Below are 17,362 nucleotides of genomic sequence, written 5' to 3'. Positions count from 1 at the left end.
TATCCTCACCAAATAACGTTAGGAGAAAATATCTGCATATTCTTGTTTCTGAGAAAACTCACATATTAAATGATGTGCCACATGACCCCCTTCCCATCTAAAAATCTGGAGGTTATTCCAAAATGGCGGTTTTCAAGATGACCGCCATGGTACATATTGACCCCATCTGGTGTGCCCCTACCCCTCCCCCCCTCCATTACCCATATCCGAAGTTTTATCGTCCTCCGTCAAGCCGTCTTAAAATTAAAAGGTTGGTGCTGGACTTTTGCCTCACCCTGTACTTGAACAGAAGACTTACTGTTCGCGTTTTCTAGAGACTCCCGGGACAGAGTATACTGGTGGAAGTGTTGTGGCCAATTTACACACAGGTTCTTCTGGACTAGGCCTCCCAGATGGCGCAGTGGACGCGTCATCGCCTTGTAATCAAGGGGTCCCGGGTTCGATACCCGGTGGAGGCACAAGGTACTTCGGATCCTACTTTAAACTGTAGCTTCAGTCCCGATTAGCCTTTCTGTGCATAAAGTGTAATTAAAACAACAATTCAACGAACTAATGAAATACGACCTCACCGGGAATAGAACCCAGGAGTGCTTGATTTTATCCTACACGTTTAATATATCGAGGAACTTAGGAAGGCATATTCTTGCGCTTTTCCTGCCATAATTCCCTGATACCTCTCTGAATTCCTTATCTTGGATACAAGGCCTAGAGGGTGTCTTGAGAGTTGCAAGGTTCTTGTGAAGTGGAAAAAAGGGAGGGAGGAGTTTATTTGCGCATGGAAGGGCCTTTCAGCCACACTCGGCGCTTCTGACGCTTTTGGAGGAGGATGTGGGCGATGGCTTTACAACGCCCCCCCCCCCCCTTCTCCGTTCACCCCCTCTCATTTTTATCACAAAAGCTGGAGAATTCGGAGAATTTCTGGACGGATCTCCGATGCGAGTGCATCAGATGAGCCCGCTGCCAGTTGGAGAGGGAGATGACGTCACGGGCCGTTCGCCTGACGTCAATCGGTATCAAGCAATTTTTTTTTAACGCTCTCCGGGTACGGAAACCGTATAATATTGCAAACTATTAAATTTCGTCGCAAACGTTAGATGCGCTGAGCAAATGTAAATACAAAGGTTCACATATTTTATCGAACGCTATGGTTGAAAAATCCCCCCCTCTCTCTCTCATATATATATATAGATCAGTGGCGTGCGGTGACACTTTCCGTTGGGGAAGCAGATCCAGAAAAATTAAGAAAACCAAGAATTCATTGCTTCTACATGGTACGTTATACTGAAAAAATGAGCACTCTACCTGATACTGTTTCCATAATGTCTCTAAGGGGAAAGATCAATGTCTTGGCGCAGTTGTTCATTTATTTGAACTTCATTTGGTCTGTTGTCGAACGTATTTAATGCAACATACGATCGCGGATGATTGAAACAATTTTCACAATTTTCACATGTTGCAATATTCACAAATCTAATTGCCACCATGTAGTTCTTTCCGTAGAAAATAGGAAACAATGCCAACACTTAAGTTTTTGAAGCTTTCGGTTTCCACACAACCCCTCGAACTTCCCGTAGTTTGAAAGTTGGTTACATTTCATTTGAAGCCATTCTCTGCTGGCACATTTCAGCTGGAGTTTAACGTCCAATTTTACACTTTTTATTTGACAACACTCTCACACGGAAAAACAGAGAAAGAGAGATGTGCGCAAAGACAAACAAAACAAATAGAAATTTACACGCATTAAAGACTGTAACTTTTACCTCGCATAGCGCTTGAAAAAAATTGTGTGACCGCGGCCAGCCAGTTTTACCAACTCTATTTGGCGGATGTGTCTATGAACGTGTTAGCTGTCTCAATAGATCGAACGCTCTGAAACGTTTGTCTTCACATAGAATATGTCATACGTATGTCAGCAATCATATTTTTGCGATTCTCATGTGCTTTGAACGCTGGTAGTATACAGTGCACGTGGACACTTAATCGTGCAGTTCGCAACACTGAGGACATGGGAAGAGTATACCGATGGCTCTCTGGGTTTTCTTTTCAGCCCTGTATTGGAAATCAAAGTCTTCCGTCATCCCTCCCATTGGATCCTCAAGGCCGCGTGGTGATTTTTCTGATCGTTGCTGGCGTTGTAGCCTACAGGCTGGACAGGGTGGGTGTCGCAGATGTTTTGTCAACACGCCACAAGAGGGTGTGGATGGCATCATATCGAAACCTTGGGGGCTTGCACAAGGTTGATTCTTTTGCGGTAACAGGGAAGAAATAATGAAAAGCCAAAAGTTAAAGAAATACTTTTGTAACTGTTATGCTGTGAGCCAGCACTGCTGGCCTTGCTGTAATGGAGTGCACGCGCATGATATATATATATATAGTGTGTGTAGTATGCACAGTGTTTTTGTACGCAATGGTATGCCATTAAACGCAGGAAAGGAAATGCTTCATTCAATGAATTGAAATGCTTTTTTTGTTTTTTGTTTTGTTTTTTAAGTCGACTTTTATGCACAGATAGCCCAATTTGGATTGGATCTACAGTTTAAAGTGGGATTCGAACCACCATGTGCCTCCAGCGGGTATCGAAAAGTGGCAGAAAAGCGAAATAAAATAAAGCAAGTCAATCAACCTTTGGACAATTGGTTTTGTTCTTTAGCATTGCTTTTCTGCTACTTTATGTTAATAGCGACGTTGAGGATGAGTGATACAATGAATTTTTATGAAGAAAAACTCGCAAACAACACTCGTTCACAGGCCTGGATTCGAACACTGTACTCTAACCACTACGCCACGTGGTCGGCTTCCTTTGGAAGACACACCTAGTCGCAGTTTCCAGCCCGATCGTCACGGCTATCTTGCTTTTGAGATCGGAATACGGCACTATTGCTTACAGGTAGCTCTCAATTGTCCTTAGGATGCTGGGTACCCATCAAGATCGAACCTGGAACTCCTCGCTCAATCAAGCGCTAATCGTGCAGCTCCCCCTCATCTCATCTGCAATCTTGGCGTTATTTGTCTTCTTTACATGTTGAAAGTTTCGGCAAGATTTGATTCCATGCCTACGTATTTGTTAATTTGGCCTTTTCTCATGTCTTCTTCTTGTCTTCATTACTTTGGCACAATTATTCATTTTGCACAACTGTCGTGCTAAGTGAGCACATAATTGGCCTTGTATTCATGAAGTAAGATTTACTTATATGTTAAAGCTGGGTAGCTGCTAGTTCTGATCTACTTCTATTCTTCTTCTTGTTTATACCTGGTATTGATTCATTTGCTTTATTTTACTTCGCTTCTTGTGCCACTTTTGGCTAATTTGCGAAGATGGGGATGATGTGATAAAATTGATGAATGGACCCTCACAAACATCCATGCCAAGGTCGGGATTCGAACCCGGGAACCCTGGCGTCGTAGCGCGATGAGATAACCACTCCACCACAGTGGCTGGCTCTTCTTGTTTTTAGAGAGAGAGAGAAATGGTCACCATTACACTCCTCGATTTTTGTTACACAATTTGATTGTTCGCTTTTCTTTCTTGTTCCTTTAAGTGATTGGCTAACCCGCTATGCACACACCCATCTTGTTCTTTTGATATTCAAAGTTCAGTTTTACTTAATTAAGTAAGTTCTTCTTAACGGGTACCGTTGTCCTATATTATGTTTAGTAGGAATAGGGTGACGTTGTTTATTTCAAAAGTTGATATTTTCTCTTATCATAAAATCCCGGTGGAAGCACATAGTGGTTCGGATTCCACTTTAAACTGTAGGTCCAGTCCCGATTAGCCTTACTGTGCATAAAGTGGACTTACAACACCAATTCATTCCGTAATAATCCTCAAATATTGAAAATACTTGTACATTAGATCAAAATCCCAGACACTCGCCATCATTTTCCAGAACGGGAACTCGACGATAAGGAATGTCGTGTCAGATATTACCTAAGCTTTACTGGGTCACCAAAGGCGCAAACAGGTGAAACCCAGGAAGAGAATACAGGTGACTGACTCCGCATGGCTTAGTAAAATCTATGGCAATAACTATCTGTGACAAGAGAGGTCATTAGGCAGTTTTAGAGCGAACGTTGAGAGGGGCAGATTGAGCGAGGAAACGTTGGAGGGAGTTGCAAGTCAAACTCTTCAAACACTATACAGTCTCGACCATAATTGCTCACCGTCGAGCTTCCATCTCCAGGCAGAGACAGGTATATCCTTTCTTCGAGGGTATAAAACTCAAGTGTTGTGTTTTGCCATTTATGTGTACCACTGGCGTACACTGAGTCCAAGATGTGGGCTATCTCACTATGTCACGTGGTCCTAGGCTATGCATAGAAATAAATTTACCAACTCCTAAGAAATCAGGTTGCCAACTCATAAGAAATCAGGTTGCCAACTCATAAGAAATGAAGTTACCAACTCATAGGAAATGAGGTTACCCACTCATAAGAAATCAGCTTGCCAACTCATAAGAAATCATGTTGCCAACTCATAAGAAATCAGGTTGCCAACTCATAAGAAATGAGGTTGCCAACTCATAGGAAATCAGGTTGCCAACTGCAGAACCACCATCATCATCTCACTGATATGAATAATATTATTAACAATTTCTGGTCGATTTTTCTCCTGTATTTTATTCTCTAGACTTCAGGCTTCGCAGTTAGCTTAGCTAGCCCAGAATATACGCTCCTAATGTGTACACTTATCACCTCTCGCACGTTGCCATGAAGCTCACCATGAATAGCGAGTACGCCGGTAGGGAGGATGAATGATGAATGAGCTAGGTTCGATCCCAGTTCCCTTGAGGAACGTTACGATCAATGAATTAATAAAATCATGAAGCGTTTCCTGATTTAACATTTCCGTGATTTGCATATTAGAAACATATCTATCGGCGTTGGCTATTATTCTTCAGATTTTGTTTTGTGTACTTTGCAGCGATTGCATCATTCATCTTTATGAGCGTCGTCAAGCAGGTGACTTCACGGGTGGTCGTTCAATAAAGGGGAAAATCTTTTAAGGTCCCTTCCACATCTTATCCCCATCCAGCTTCGATATTACACTCCTTGATCTCTTAAATCTCTCTCAATCTATTTCCACATTTCTCTCGAGCCAAGCATCTGTTACAAGGCGTCACTTTTTTCTCTCGCTGTTCGCTTGTCAGGCGTCAGATTCGGATCCAACCGGGATTCCAGGAGTAGAGAAAGTCGACTTGGGACTCCAGCTAGATTGACGTGTCGCTCGCAGCTCTTATGTTCGCAAAACCACCGCCTGGAGCTTCGTAATAAATTTAGTCCGAGGTACTTTCTCGCGGTAAGCAAGAATCCCAGGCTGGAGGTAAGAAGGGAGGTTGGTAAATGATTTACGCGCCTCGTTGGACTGATATTATGGTAATGGAACCGGTAATAAATATTTGATGTTTATTCCCAGGAGGATGAGTGTGAGGAAGACGAGATGACATTAAGAACTGGAGACGCTGTCTCCGATGCCTCTTTACCCGATCAGTGCACATAGTTTCATAGCTTACGCGGCCAGGGATTCGTGCCCATGCGTTCTATCTACTAGGAAACGAATTGTATACATACTATTAAAGGGTTGCTACTCACCGGGAATTCCTTGAACTCCGGGTATTCCTTGAATTCCGGGATTTCCTTGAATTCCTGGAATTCCTTGAATTACGGGAATTCCTTGAATTACGGGAATTCCTTGAATTCCGGGAATTCCTTGAATTACGGGAATTCTGCGTGAATTATTGGCTCTGGGAAGTATTCTGCTTGAAGCTTTCTCCGTTTACGTGAAAAACTACAACTTTTATTAATCCAAATCCTATTGAATTTATGCATATTTATAAATGCCCTGAGGTGAGTTTTTTCGCAGTTTAGTTTTTGATTTTATCGAGGAAGGAAAAATAATTCTGCGCGACAAATAAAACAGAATTTTCTCGATCCGTTTACTTTGTTAGTGTCTTTGTAGAGCAATCTGACAGACGGAAAATTATTGCAAGATAAGATATGTTGAAGATGATGAGGTAGATTTGAGTTTGAATTTCTTACACAATTAACATTTTTTCGCAGATTACAATATATACCGTAACATTTGTGACTTGTGTTTGTAGATGTATTTCGAGTCTTGAGTATGTGAAATGGCAAATGTAAACTACAGACCTCAAATTAAATGCTTTAAATATACCGTCTAATTCAATTGAATTAGAATTTTTGGATAGATTGGAATCACACAAACCCTTTATATTGTTACTATATTTGTGTGTACTCGGTGGAGGCTCATAGTGGTTCTGATTCCACTTTAAACTGTAGGTCCAGTCCTGATTAGCCTTACTGTGCATAAAGTGGACTTAAAACACCACATCAGGTATACCTGAATTTTATCATGGTCCTCGAGTAGGAACCCTCTGTTACAGTGTGATTTATTTGGTGTTTTAAGTCCACTTTATGCACAGTAAGGCTAATCGGGACTGGTCCTACAGTTTAAAGTGGGATCCGAACCACTATGTGCCTCCACCGGGTATCGAACCCGGGATCCCTTGATTACAAGGCAGCGCCACTGTGGAGGTCCTGTATTACCGCTTACTTTAAGAGAAAACGTAAAGAAATCATCAAGCTAGGTGCCCATTTGAGCGGAGGCAAGACGAAGCGAGAACAGGAACAATTACGAGGATTGTCTGAAAAGTTTTCGGCCTCGCACATAAAAAAAATCGTGAGAAAGACTCGCTTTGCAGAAGAAAAAAAAATTTTTCATCAAGACAATGCACCTTCCCACAAGTGTTTTCACAATGGATAAAGTAAGAAATTTGAGGTATGAATTGTTCGAACATCCACTCTACTTCTCAGGTTTTCCTCCCTCTCTTCCCAAAACTAAAATTCTTCCTCGTTGGTCAGCGTTTCTTTTATCGAATGAAGATGCAATTTCAGATATAGATGGGGTAGTTAGCAAACTTTAAAGAAAATCACTTCAGGACGGTATAATAGCATTGGAGCCTCGCTGTAAGGAATGGGGATTATGTTAAGAAATAAAATAATTTTGATATTATGAATTCGTTCTTTTATTGTTAGGCCGAGAACTTTTCGGACCACTCTTTTTATGGGGATCCATTAGTATTTGTGTAGAAATATTTTTCAAATTATTTTTTAAAATTTAATGATGTATCTATATGATTATTTGAAATATGACAATTTGATTCCCGGAATGGCTCTTTGAAAACAAAATTTGTGTGCTTATGCACTAGCGGCTGATGTCGCCTTCGAAATAGTGTTCCTGTGAAGCTATGCACTTTGTGAGACAATGATGCCAGTGTCGGAAACACTTTGGAACTTCATTTTTCCTTACACCTCGCAGCAACCTCACGTTGCGTTTCTTCTGTTTCTTTACATGCTTCTCCCTTCTCACTCCATTTGCTCCTTTTTATTTATATTTTCTTTTCCATCTTTCATCTCCTCTTTCCTTACCTTTTCTTCCTTTCTCTCCCTTTCTTTTGTTTCTTTATCCTCTTCTTCTTTCCTTCTGTTTCTGTGTCTTGCTTTCTCTCTCTCTCTCTTTCCTTCAATTTCTTTATCTTCTTCCATTCTCTTCCCCTCTTTTTCCTGCTGTTTCTTTATCCTTTCTCTCTCTTTCCTTCAATTTCTTTATTTTTCTTTCCTCTCTTTCCTTCTGCTTCTTTATCTTATCCTTCCTTTCTCTCTCTCTTCTTCTTTCTATTTTTATCTTCCTCTTCTCTTCGCTGTCTCTCTCTTTTTCCTTCTGGTCCTTTTTCTCCTCTAACATTCTCTTTCTTTTTGTACTTCTATGTATCCATTAACTTCTTTTCATCTTTCTTTTCTGCAAATGTCTTTCCAATTCTTTCTCGTCTGCCCATTTTCGAAGCCAATTAACCCAGATAAGTTGTAAAATATACAAAATTATTTAATGTGTCATAAATCGAGGAAAACAAATGACCATTCATTAGAGAAATGAAAGCACGGATTGGTCTTTTCGATTATATAAATCTTACGTACGAATTGATAAAAACAAATATCAAAGTGATAGTAAATATTCGCATTGGAGAGAGACGAACGAGTGCCTTGGAGATTTCCACATCACAGAGTTTACACACCGGGGCACGAGAACATATTATACGAGTGACACCGTGCGACAACAAGCGGTGCTGGGGGTGTCTATTGTGGTGGGCTCCAGTGCAATCATCCCCTATGTACTCTGCTGGTGCTGGTGGTGATAAACGCGGGCGCATGTTCGCAGTTCGATCCAAAGCTTGTATTTGACGGTATCTCGCCAACATGGACAGGGATATTGGATTCTTCTGCGGAAAGATACACACACGTTGCTCCAATCCTGTTTGATAAGCTTTTGGCTTCCCGGTGACCATGCCGATAGGATCCGGGATGCATAAAACATGAGCAGGGCACGTGTTTCATTGATGAATTACGATAGCAGTTTCTTTGTAGAGGCGAGGTGTTGCGTAAGTTCCAGATATAAGAGACAGCGTTTCGAAACCAAATCTGGCTGAAAGGTTAAATGTGATATAATGATTTCGTTGTAGTCCAGATCTCATTTACTCTGATAGTCAAGTGTGTGTCTTTTTCTCTTAATTCACCTCTCTATTGCCCTTTTTCTCCGCTGTTGCTTTATCTTAACTTCTTTCTCCCCGTCCCTCTGCCTCTTACTTTATATCTTCCTTTCTCTCTAACGTTCTCTTTATAGTTTTCTTTGTTTATCTATCTCCCTTTCATCGCTTTTTCATTTTTCTGTCTCCCAATTCTTACTTTCTTTGTTTTCCTCTCTTCCTTTTTTATCTTTCTTTTTAGTTTATCTCTATCGTTTTTATTTTATGTTCTTCTCCTTACTATCCATCTCTCTTTCTTCTTTCTGTTAATCTCTTTATTCCCATTTTCCTTTATTCACGTTTCTTTATAATTTCCTCCTTTCTCTAACGCTCTCTTTCTATTTTCCTTTATCTGTTTCTTTTTCATCTTGTTTGTTCTGTCGCTCCATATCTTACTTTCCTTGATTCTTTATTTTCTCTTTCTTCATTCATAGGTTTATCTCTATCCCTTTTCTTTTATTTTCTTCTCCTGGCTATACATCTTCTTTTTCTGTTTTCCTATTTCTTTCTTCCTATTTTCCTTTACTCATAATTCATTGTTATTACCTATCATTTCTTCCTCTGTCTATATTTTCTTCCTGTTTGTTTTCCTCTTTCTTCCTATCTTTATTTATCCGTATGTGTATTATAACCTTTCATTTCTTCCTTTGTCCATCTCTTTCTTCCTTTCGCGGTGGCGATGTCTCCGACTCCTCACTGATAACTCAGAGCGAATGGAATGAAATCATTGCCCTTCTACTCGCGTAAGACTTCCATTCAACGACCACCTCGAGTATTCGCTTCAGCGCCTCCACCGGAAATACAAAGAACTAGAAACACAATGGAGAAAATACAGAAGAGCTCTTTGTTTCATGGAAGCTTTTTGTTCCTGTAAAAACTAAGAAGCTTACCAATGTATCCGAGCCTTGCATTACATTGTAATATTCTCACAGCTTCGCGAATAATTATTTTTGCATAACAAGCAAAATCTGCTTTGTCTTCCTCCACTTTCCCTTTTTTGTTCTTTGTCTTCCCTTGGTTTAATGAAGGAAATCTTTCTAATTAAGTCTCCTCGTATTGAGAGACGTCGTCGGCAAATATCTACCTCAAGGTGATGTTCTATACGAGGTTGGTGTTCTTTATTCGAGCAGAGTGTCTAAAGCCAAGGAAACTATCGTTGTTATACAGTCACCACATAAATAATTGCAGTTAACCATGATAATCATGAAATTCCCTACAGAACACGTTGTGCTTCCAGTCACCAAAGTAATGAAATTTCCTCCCAACGTATTAGCAGTGATTCCAACTCACCAAAGTAATGAAGATACCTCCTTCTTCACTCTTGTTGCTCTAAAACAGTGATTCACTAAGATAATGAATCACGCTGTTTGCTCTACAACAGTTATTCCTGTTTACGTTTTCTGACAATCTCCCTGAAAAAGGCCCCGTTTCCCTTCTTATTTCCGGCCCTGTTTACATCCAATCTCTCTCCTTCCCCACCTTTTCCACAGTGCGTTCATAGCAGATAAATAAAGCCGGAATTTCAGAAAGGGGGCAAACATGTAACATTTCTAATTGTCCCTAAGTTCACTAAACACACATAAATACAAAACAGCCGGCGGAGTGGTTAGCACGTCGTGCTACGACGCCAGGGGTCCTGGGTTCGAATCCCGGCCAGGGCATGGATGTTTGGGAGTGTCCATTCATCCCCATTTTCGCAAATTAGCCAAAGTGGCACAAAAAGAGAAGTAAAATAAAGCAAATCAATAAATAAATACAAAACATGAATGTATAACTTGTAAACTGGCAGTATCTTGGAGGCAAATTGTATTGATTTAAATTGCGAATTAAATCAAGATATAAATCAGGTGATTGTTTTTTAAAAAAATGAATCACTTTAAATAAATAATTTATAGAATAATGTACATAAGGATTTTGTAGATATCAGAGTCACTTTTGGTGAAAGTATGTACATTAATTTGGTAGTCATTTGGTGGCATTTATTAGGCTCTCAGTCAGGAAAATAAAAGAAATAGCATGTACTGATAGTGTGAAGCTCATACGAAGGGATATGTAAACACGCATTTCTCTTGATTTAAAATTCAATAATATTTATAGGCAAAAATAGTAAACATTTTGTGTAGCAAAATATACAAAATACTAATAATGTCCAACCATAAATAATGTCATTATCACTAAACTGTAAATAAACATGGCAGCTGATAGTTTTCAAACTACCTTTAAAGAAATCTCCAAAATTCATCTACAAGACTACAAAAATAATATTTTAAGTTACAATTGTACAGTACATCCGGAATGTTTTATTTTCACTGGAAGAAAAGTTACTGAAATTATTATAGTTTCAGTAACACACTCAACAAACATTTCCATTGTAAGTATAGTATCAGAAATAGAAAAAATGTATATTTACGTGTAATTTTTATTTGCTTTAATCAAACTGTTGTAATATTTTACTGTGTATAGTGCCAAAAACAATGCAAGCAATGTTAAGCGTGTTTTTTAAAAAATAAAAAAAATCCAATTTATATAAAAAATCAACAAAAAGGATTTTTTAATAAGAATCATATTTATCCATCCTGTTTGGAGGTGATTGTGTAGGATTTATTATATCTTGTTACTACGTACATCTTTAAAATCGTATCAGTAGGGGGGAGTTTACTATAATCTAATATATAAAAATGGATGTATGTGTGTGTGTATGTATGTTTGTTCCGGCATAACTCTCGAACGCCTGGACCGATTTCAACGAAATTTGGTACGCGTATCACTTGCAACCTGGAAAGAAATACTGTATGGGTAAGACAATACATCCCTGGCACCCCTGGGGGTGGGGGTTGTAAGGGGGTGACATGTAAAAATAATCGAAAACGACCGATATTAGTGTGGAATCCATAGTTTTCGGGGTTGCTAAGATGAATAGTGATACTTCCAATGCCGTTCAAACCACACGGCACCCCTAGGGGTGGGGGTGGAAATTAGGTGACATGTAAAAATAATCGAAAACTACCGATATTAGTGTGGAATCCATAGTTTTCGGGGTCACTAAGATGAATAGTGATAGTCCCAATGCCGTTCAACGACAAGGCACCCCTGGCATACGTAGGGGTGGGGGTAGAAAGGGGGTGACATGTAAAAATAATCGAAAACGACCGATATTAATGTGGAATCCATAGTTTTTGGGGCTGCTAAGATGAATAATGACACTTCCAATGCCGTTCAACTTCAAGACTCCCCTGGCGCACCTATGGGTGGGGGCGGTACGGGGTTACATGTAAAAATAATAGAGAACGACCGATATTATTGTAGAATCCACAATTGTCGGTGTCGCTAAGATGAATAGTGACAATCCCAATGCCGTTCAACTTATTTATTCTTGCTCTTGGAGGTGGAACTAAAAATGTTGTTCATATATTGTTGTTAAATTTATATAATAGTGAATTTCTAAAAGATATTACTTTATAATGTGTATATTGTATTTATAGTTTTAAATACCTGTACATAAAATTAGTTACATTTTACGCTATAGTTAGAATTCTTTAAACACCCGGACAACGCCAGGTAATCAACGTTGATTGTGTAGGATTTATTATATCTTGTTACTACGTACATCTTTAAAATGGTATCAGTAGGGGGAGTTTACTATAATACTACTAATAATAATTGTCCAGATCTATGACAATTGAAGGAGAGGGCATTGATAAATTTTCGTCCATAGCACAGTTGTAGTCACCAGAGCAAATTCTCTAACTTCTCCTGTTGAATTTAATAAAACTTTCGGCAATGTTATTCCTGTACGCGTTTTGACGTCATGGAACTATGTCTATTTCGAACGCAGAAATCTCATAACGTGGTGGAAAATTATGACTGGAAAGGGTTGCGTTCGTTTTGTGCAGTCTGAAAAGAATCTTAAACTGAAGAAGTACCCGTCAAGTAACCCAAAAACAGATGAACGTCACGCGTTTCGTTGCCTAGGAAACTGCGGTTCTAGCATTTGCTATTAATATTCTTAAAAACAGAAGGGACCGTAATTCCCTTATATTTCTCCGTTTCGTTCTTAAACGTGTGGGCAGGGCTTTCACATAAAGCCCTTGGGCACAAAAGGACAAGGTCTTCTCTTCTGCTATCAACAGACCCTCATGCTTGCCGCTTACCTCTCTCCAAACTTTTCCAGTGCTTTCCATTCCCAAAGGGAACAAAATATGGAACAAAAAGTTTATTGTATGGCAGTGACGTCAGAATTATGTTTCCATTCACTTTGTTTGTGTGAGTGTGGGTTGTCGAGCATGACAAGAAGCACGTTGTCGCTCTTCTCTGAAGCGGGAAGATCTAGTCTGTAACAAATTCATCCGCCCACCACATTGCCTGTATACCCAGGTACTGACAATCCTGAATATATGCGCCGATAGGCTCTTGTTTCTACCATGTTTAATTGTAAGTACACCCAATACTTTTTTATGCTCACACAAACTATACAGGGTGACCAACAAAATGTGACCAAAAGTAGTAAGTAGTCAGAATTACGGTTACCTTTCCCGAACAGGGATCTACTTCAAAGAGCATGATTTTAGGAAGTGAATAGTAGAGTGGGACACATTAGTATCACCAAGCAAGTTGTCCATCACCATATTTAGTATGTTTGCTTTAGGCAATGAGAACTTCAAACACTGAAACAAAACACGTAACAAACTGCGGACAACCTCTTAACCAGCACAGGTAAAGATCTAAAGATCCAGTCTTAAAAAGCACGTAGGACACAAGGGGAAAAATTAATTAAAATACTCATGGACAATTTGACGAACAATACTTGAGCATCCATCCCACTGTGCTAAACATACAATTCGATTATAAAGTCTCGATCTATTATTGAATTCGTATGATATGAACGCTTTTATTATTGTGTGATTGTTAATAAAGTCTATACTTAAATTTATGCATATTCTCTGCTGCCAGTAGTTCGTGAAATATTGACACATATACTGTAATACTACTAACCGTAGTGCGAATTCAGTTTGATTTGTCAAATCTAAAGTTTACGAAACAAAAGTTGTGATATTTTCAAGACATTGCAACTACAGAAGCTTTAAAATAAATTTAAAATGTGGTTAAACCACCTTGAATTATAATAAAAGTGGAATGTAAACTTCAAACACTCTTATCGAAAATTTCATGTTTTTCACCATAATGGCTCGACACTTTATAACCGCCCTGTATATAGTCATAGTCTACGATACTCCATCGTCGGTTGAATACGACGCTATGAAGCGTGGTCCTCAGAAGCGAGTACCAATAAACATTTGTAACTATCAAATAATACTTGAAGATTTCTCAGGCTTTGGTCAGATTATCTCAAGTGTAAAGCTCCACCTACAATTAAGTGACCTTGGGAGAACTCGCACTCATCGTTGGACTCGGAATGTTGTTTATTCATGTTCGACAATGACGTCTCTTCGTTTAAGTACACTGTATGCAAATATAAGCTAATCGAGTCTAGACCTACAGTTAAAGTGGGATGCAAAGCACTATATGCCTCCACCAGGTATCGAACGGGGGTCTCCTTGATTACAAAGCGACGTTGGAAGTGGGCAGGGCACTGCTACTACAAAAAAGTTAACAAGAGGGTATGAATTTCTCCCCATGTTGCAAGTGGAAGATGTTTATTTATTTATTTATTTTTTTAAGTTGATTATTAAGCTAGACACTATGGCCGTGTCCCAAAGGTGCAAGACCGTACTTGAAGCGAGCATCCTCCGAGTATGGTCTTGGAGTGCGGACTTCAAGTCGTGGACTGGAAGTGAAAGTCTTTCGAATTGCACTTCAACTGCAGCGCCAAATACGATCAGTAGATAAAACTGAGAACTCCTTGTTTTCCCCACGTTTTAAACACATGTTTTTCACCATAGAAATCACGTTGCATTTTCAAATGTTCGTACACATACATTTCCACACATTAGAAGCACTTTAACCAACAACGTGCTGACCCATAAAGTATATTTATCCTGTGTTGCTGGCTTTCTATCTCCGCGATTTTAAACAAACGAACAACGAGTGTGGAAATCGCGTGACCGAGTCAGCTTCCATCTGCACTGCGAACTATGCACTTGCGTACTCCTGTTCTTGGCGTTTTCGAACTGTACTAGGTGACGTCACTTCCGCCAAAACCGTGCTTCAAGTACGTACTTCGTATCTTTCGGACAGAGCCTTTGTTTGAAAAATATGATGAATAAGAATTTTCAGAATCCCATATATTCATTCCTTATGGAGGAAAAAAACCGCAGCAACTTTAAGTTACGGATAATCAAATGGGAGTTTCGACTTTTCCGCCTGCCAATTAAATATTCAGCCTGTCCTCTTTCCGTTCATGTATTTTTCTGTGCTCTCCGAAGTTTGATATTCCCAAGAGAACAAGTAATTCTAAGTTTCCCCCCCCCTCCTACAACCATCCAGCGGATGGGGGAGGAGCATTTTAGGATGTGTTCCTGATGCCTTTAAGCCATGTCTTTTGGTGCATTTTCGGTTTGCCATAAATTAAATTAGCTTTGTTTTGTTTTTTATTTCAGAATACATGGAGATGCAGCATTTGTCGAAGGAAACTGCAATCCCGGATCCAGGCACAGAGAGCGAGCGATCCTGGAGAACAGGACTCCACCGAAACTCTCCTGGAGGTTCCAGTCGCGGACCCTCTCCAGAGGCGGCACTCCGACGTCAAGATCGGGAGCAGCGGCGGGTTGAATGTACCGAGGTCCCCCGAACTCAGACGTCACAGCGACGTGTCCCCGGCATCGCTGAAGGAACTGGAGAAAGTGGCTGGAGAAAGGAGGGAAGAGCTCAGGTGGGAAAGGGAGATGGAGTGGAGGGCGGAAAGAGGTGACTTCGACAGGAGGGCGAGGGACAAACGCAGAAGTGCAGACGAGAGCGGACGGGGTAGCTGTCCCGGTAGCCGCGTCGGAAGTCCCAAGAACGAACGCCGGCCGTTCGACGACCGTTGGGACAAACAGGGACGCGGTGACCTCTACAGGGACGTGGTGGACCTACCGCGGGACAAGCTGGAGCGTCTCAAGAGCGGACGCGGGTTGGACTCCCCGAAAGTCACCTCCAAAGGGTTTCCCGGCGACGATGGCTCCGAGGGGACGTCGGTGTCCTCTTCTTCCGCGGGTGGCGGTTCGGGACGAGCCTCCGAGAGCTCTCTGGATGACGTCATGAACGAAGAGGAGGCGGAGGCGTGGAGGAGGCACAGGGGGCGCGTGAGGCGTCGCTCCAAGATGCAGAAGCAGCACAGCTACGACGACGAGGTGCCCGGCGGAATCGGTCCCTCCGGCGAAACGGGACTCACCCTCCCCTTCGAGCTTCCTCGCAGAGCGTCAGCGTACGACGTGTACCAGACGTCAGAGAAGAGGGCGGGAGGGGAAGACGACCCCGACTACTACGTCAGACGAATGCAGGCCCCGCAGCTGGACGTGCCTGGAGGGACAGGTAAAGGAGGGAGACACATGTCCATAGCCTGGGTGCCCCAAACGACACAAGAGAGGTCCAGATTCGGATCTGAAGGGTCGGACGTAAACGACGTGAACAGCGTGACGACATCCGCGGGCGGAGGAACGTCTGTCGCTAGACGAATGTCCGTAAGGGTTGGAAAGCCCCCAGGGATGTACGATTTTGACAATAATGACGGATATGATGCGGAAGATAAATCAGGTAAGACAAAAATGAGTATTCTGGTAATGAAAGTAACAAGTTAGCTGTTCTTCTTTCTAATAAAGTCAAGGCTCACTGATACTGGTTATTAAGCTCAATTTTTGGTCCGAGAAATAGTGGTATAATTATGGGGCAGGGTTGTTACAGGTAAAGGAACCCATAAATTCTAATGGGTTGTATTGAGTTCCGCTGCAGGACTGGAACCTTTTTTCTCGCACAATTCAGTAAAAGTAGCGTGTGATCCGGAAAAAAAAGTTCCTGGACCGTATTTAATGTGGACAAAGAAAGAGATCGGGAAATAGGAATGCAGGTGCGACTTGCTATCGGACAATGTCATTGTTGAATCATGAAAAGTGTAGACATTGGCCAGGAGGAAGTCATGGCTGATCGGGGAGTTGCTTATGAGAAGTGAGGTGAGAAGGTGGTGCCAGGAAAGAGAGCGGGTTGCGTTCGGGAACTGAGGAGGTGCCAGGACAGGCGAGAGAAGGTGTTTTAGGTAAGTGTGATGGGTTGAAATACTTTACAGATAGAAAGGTTATTTACGGTCCGGAGTCCATTTACGGTTCCTGTTTTTCTCTCCTGGACCGGAATTGAATTTATGTAAAATTCCTGTACCTTTAACAACCTTGATTTTAGGTCCGTTTTTAGTTCTTAAAGGCCATTCCCGGAGTTACTAGAAACAAATCCTACAGACTCTCTCGGAAATCACTGGAGCAAGCGAACTACGTGCCATACGTGCAAGTCACATAAAAAGAATTGAACGAAAAATACTACTCTCTCCTCCGGGAATCTCTGGAGCAAGGCCGCGCATAACGATAGTGAAGGGGAGAATGCGAGTGGGCTGGTAGCGGCAATCGCTATTCCCGCTCCACGCAATCCCGTTCCTTCGCACTTGTTCATTGGCCGAGCCCCCTCGAGTCACAACTTGCGCAGACTTGTTTCCGTTCGTTTGCTCCAGAGTTTCTCTGGATAGACTATATAAGACTGAGAAAAGGGGAATTGGCATATGAAATTATGCGGATGAAGGATAGAAGTTGATAGACTGTAATTATATTATTAGGACACACGGTGGC

The 17,362-nt window shown here is 41.1% G+C and overlaps 1 protein-coding gene across 1 annotated transcript in view; it reads left to right on the top strand.

Moving 5' to 3' along the window:
- Fife (regulating synaptic membrane exocytosis protein fife) overlaps window positions 1-17,362 on the top strand; it is a 428,989-nt gene that overhangs the window by 288,588 nt on the left and 123,039 nt on the right. The window contains exon 6 of the mRNA XM_083129431.1: window positions 15,155-16,289. Coding sequence (XP_082985557.1) covers window positions 15,155-16,289 — 1,135 coding nt within the window. The remainder of the gene's footprint in view (window positions 1-15,154; window positions 16,290-17,362) is intronic.

Source organism: Lepisma saccharinum, chromosome 1 (assembly GCF_977018435.1).
Source record: "Lepisma saccharinum chromosome 1, izLepSacc3.1, whole genome shotgun sequence".
Lineage (NCBI taxonomy): Eukaryota > Metazoa > Arthropoda > Insecta > Zygentoma > Lepismatidae > Lepisma > Lepisma saccharinum.
Note: the sequence above shows the minus strand (reverse complement) of the source record. Positions and strands in the feature narration are given on the sequence as shown.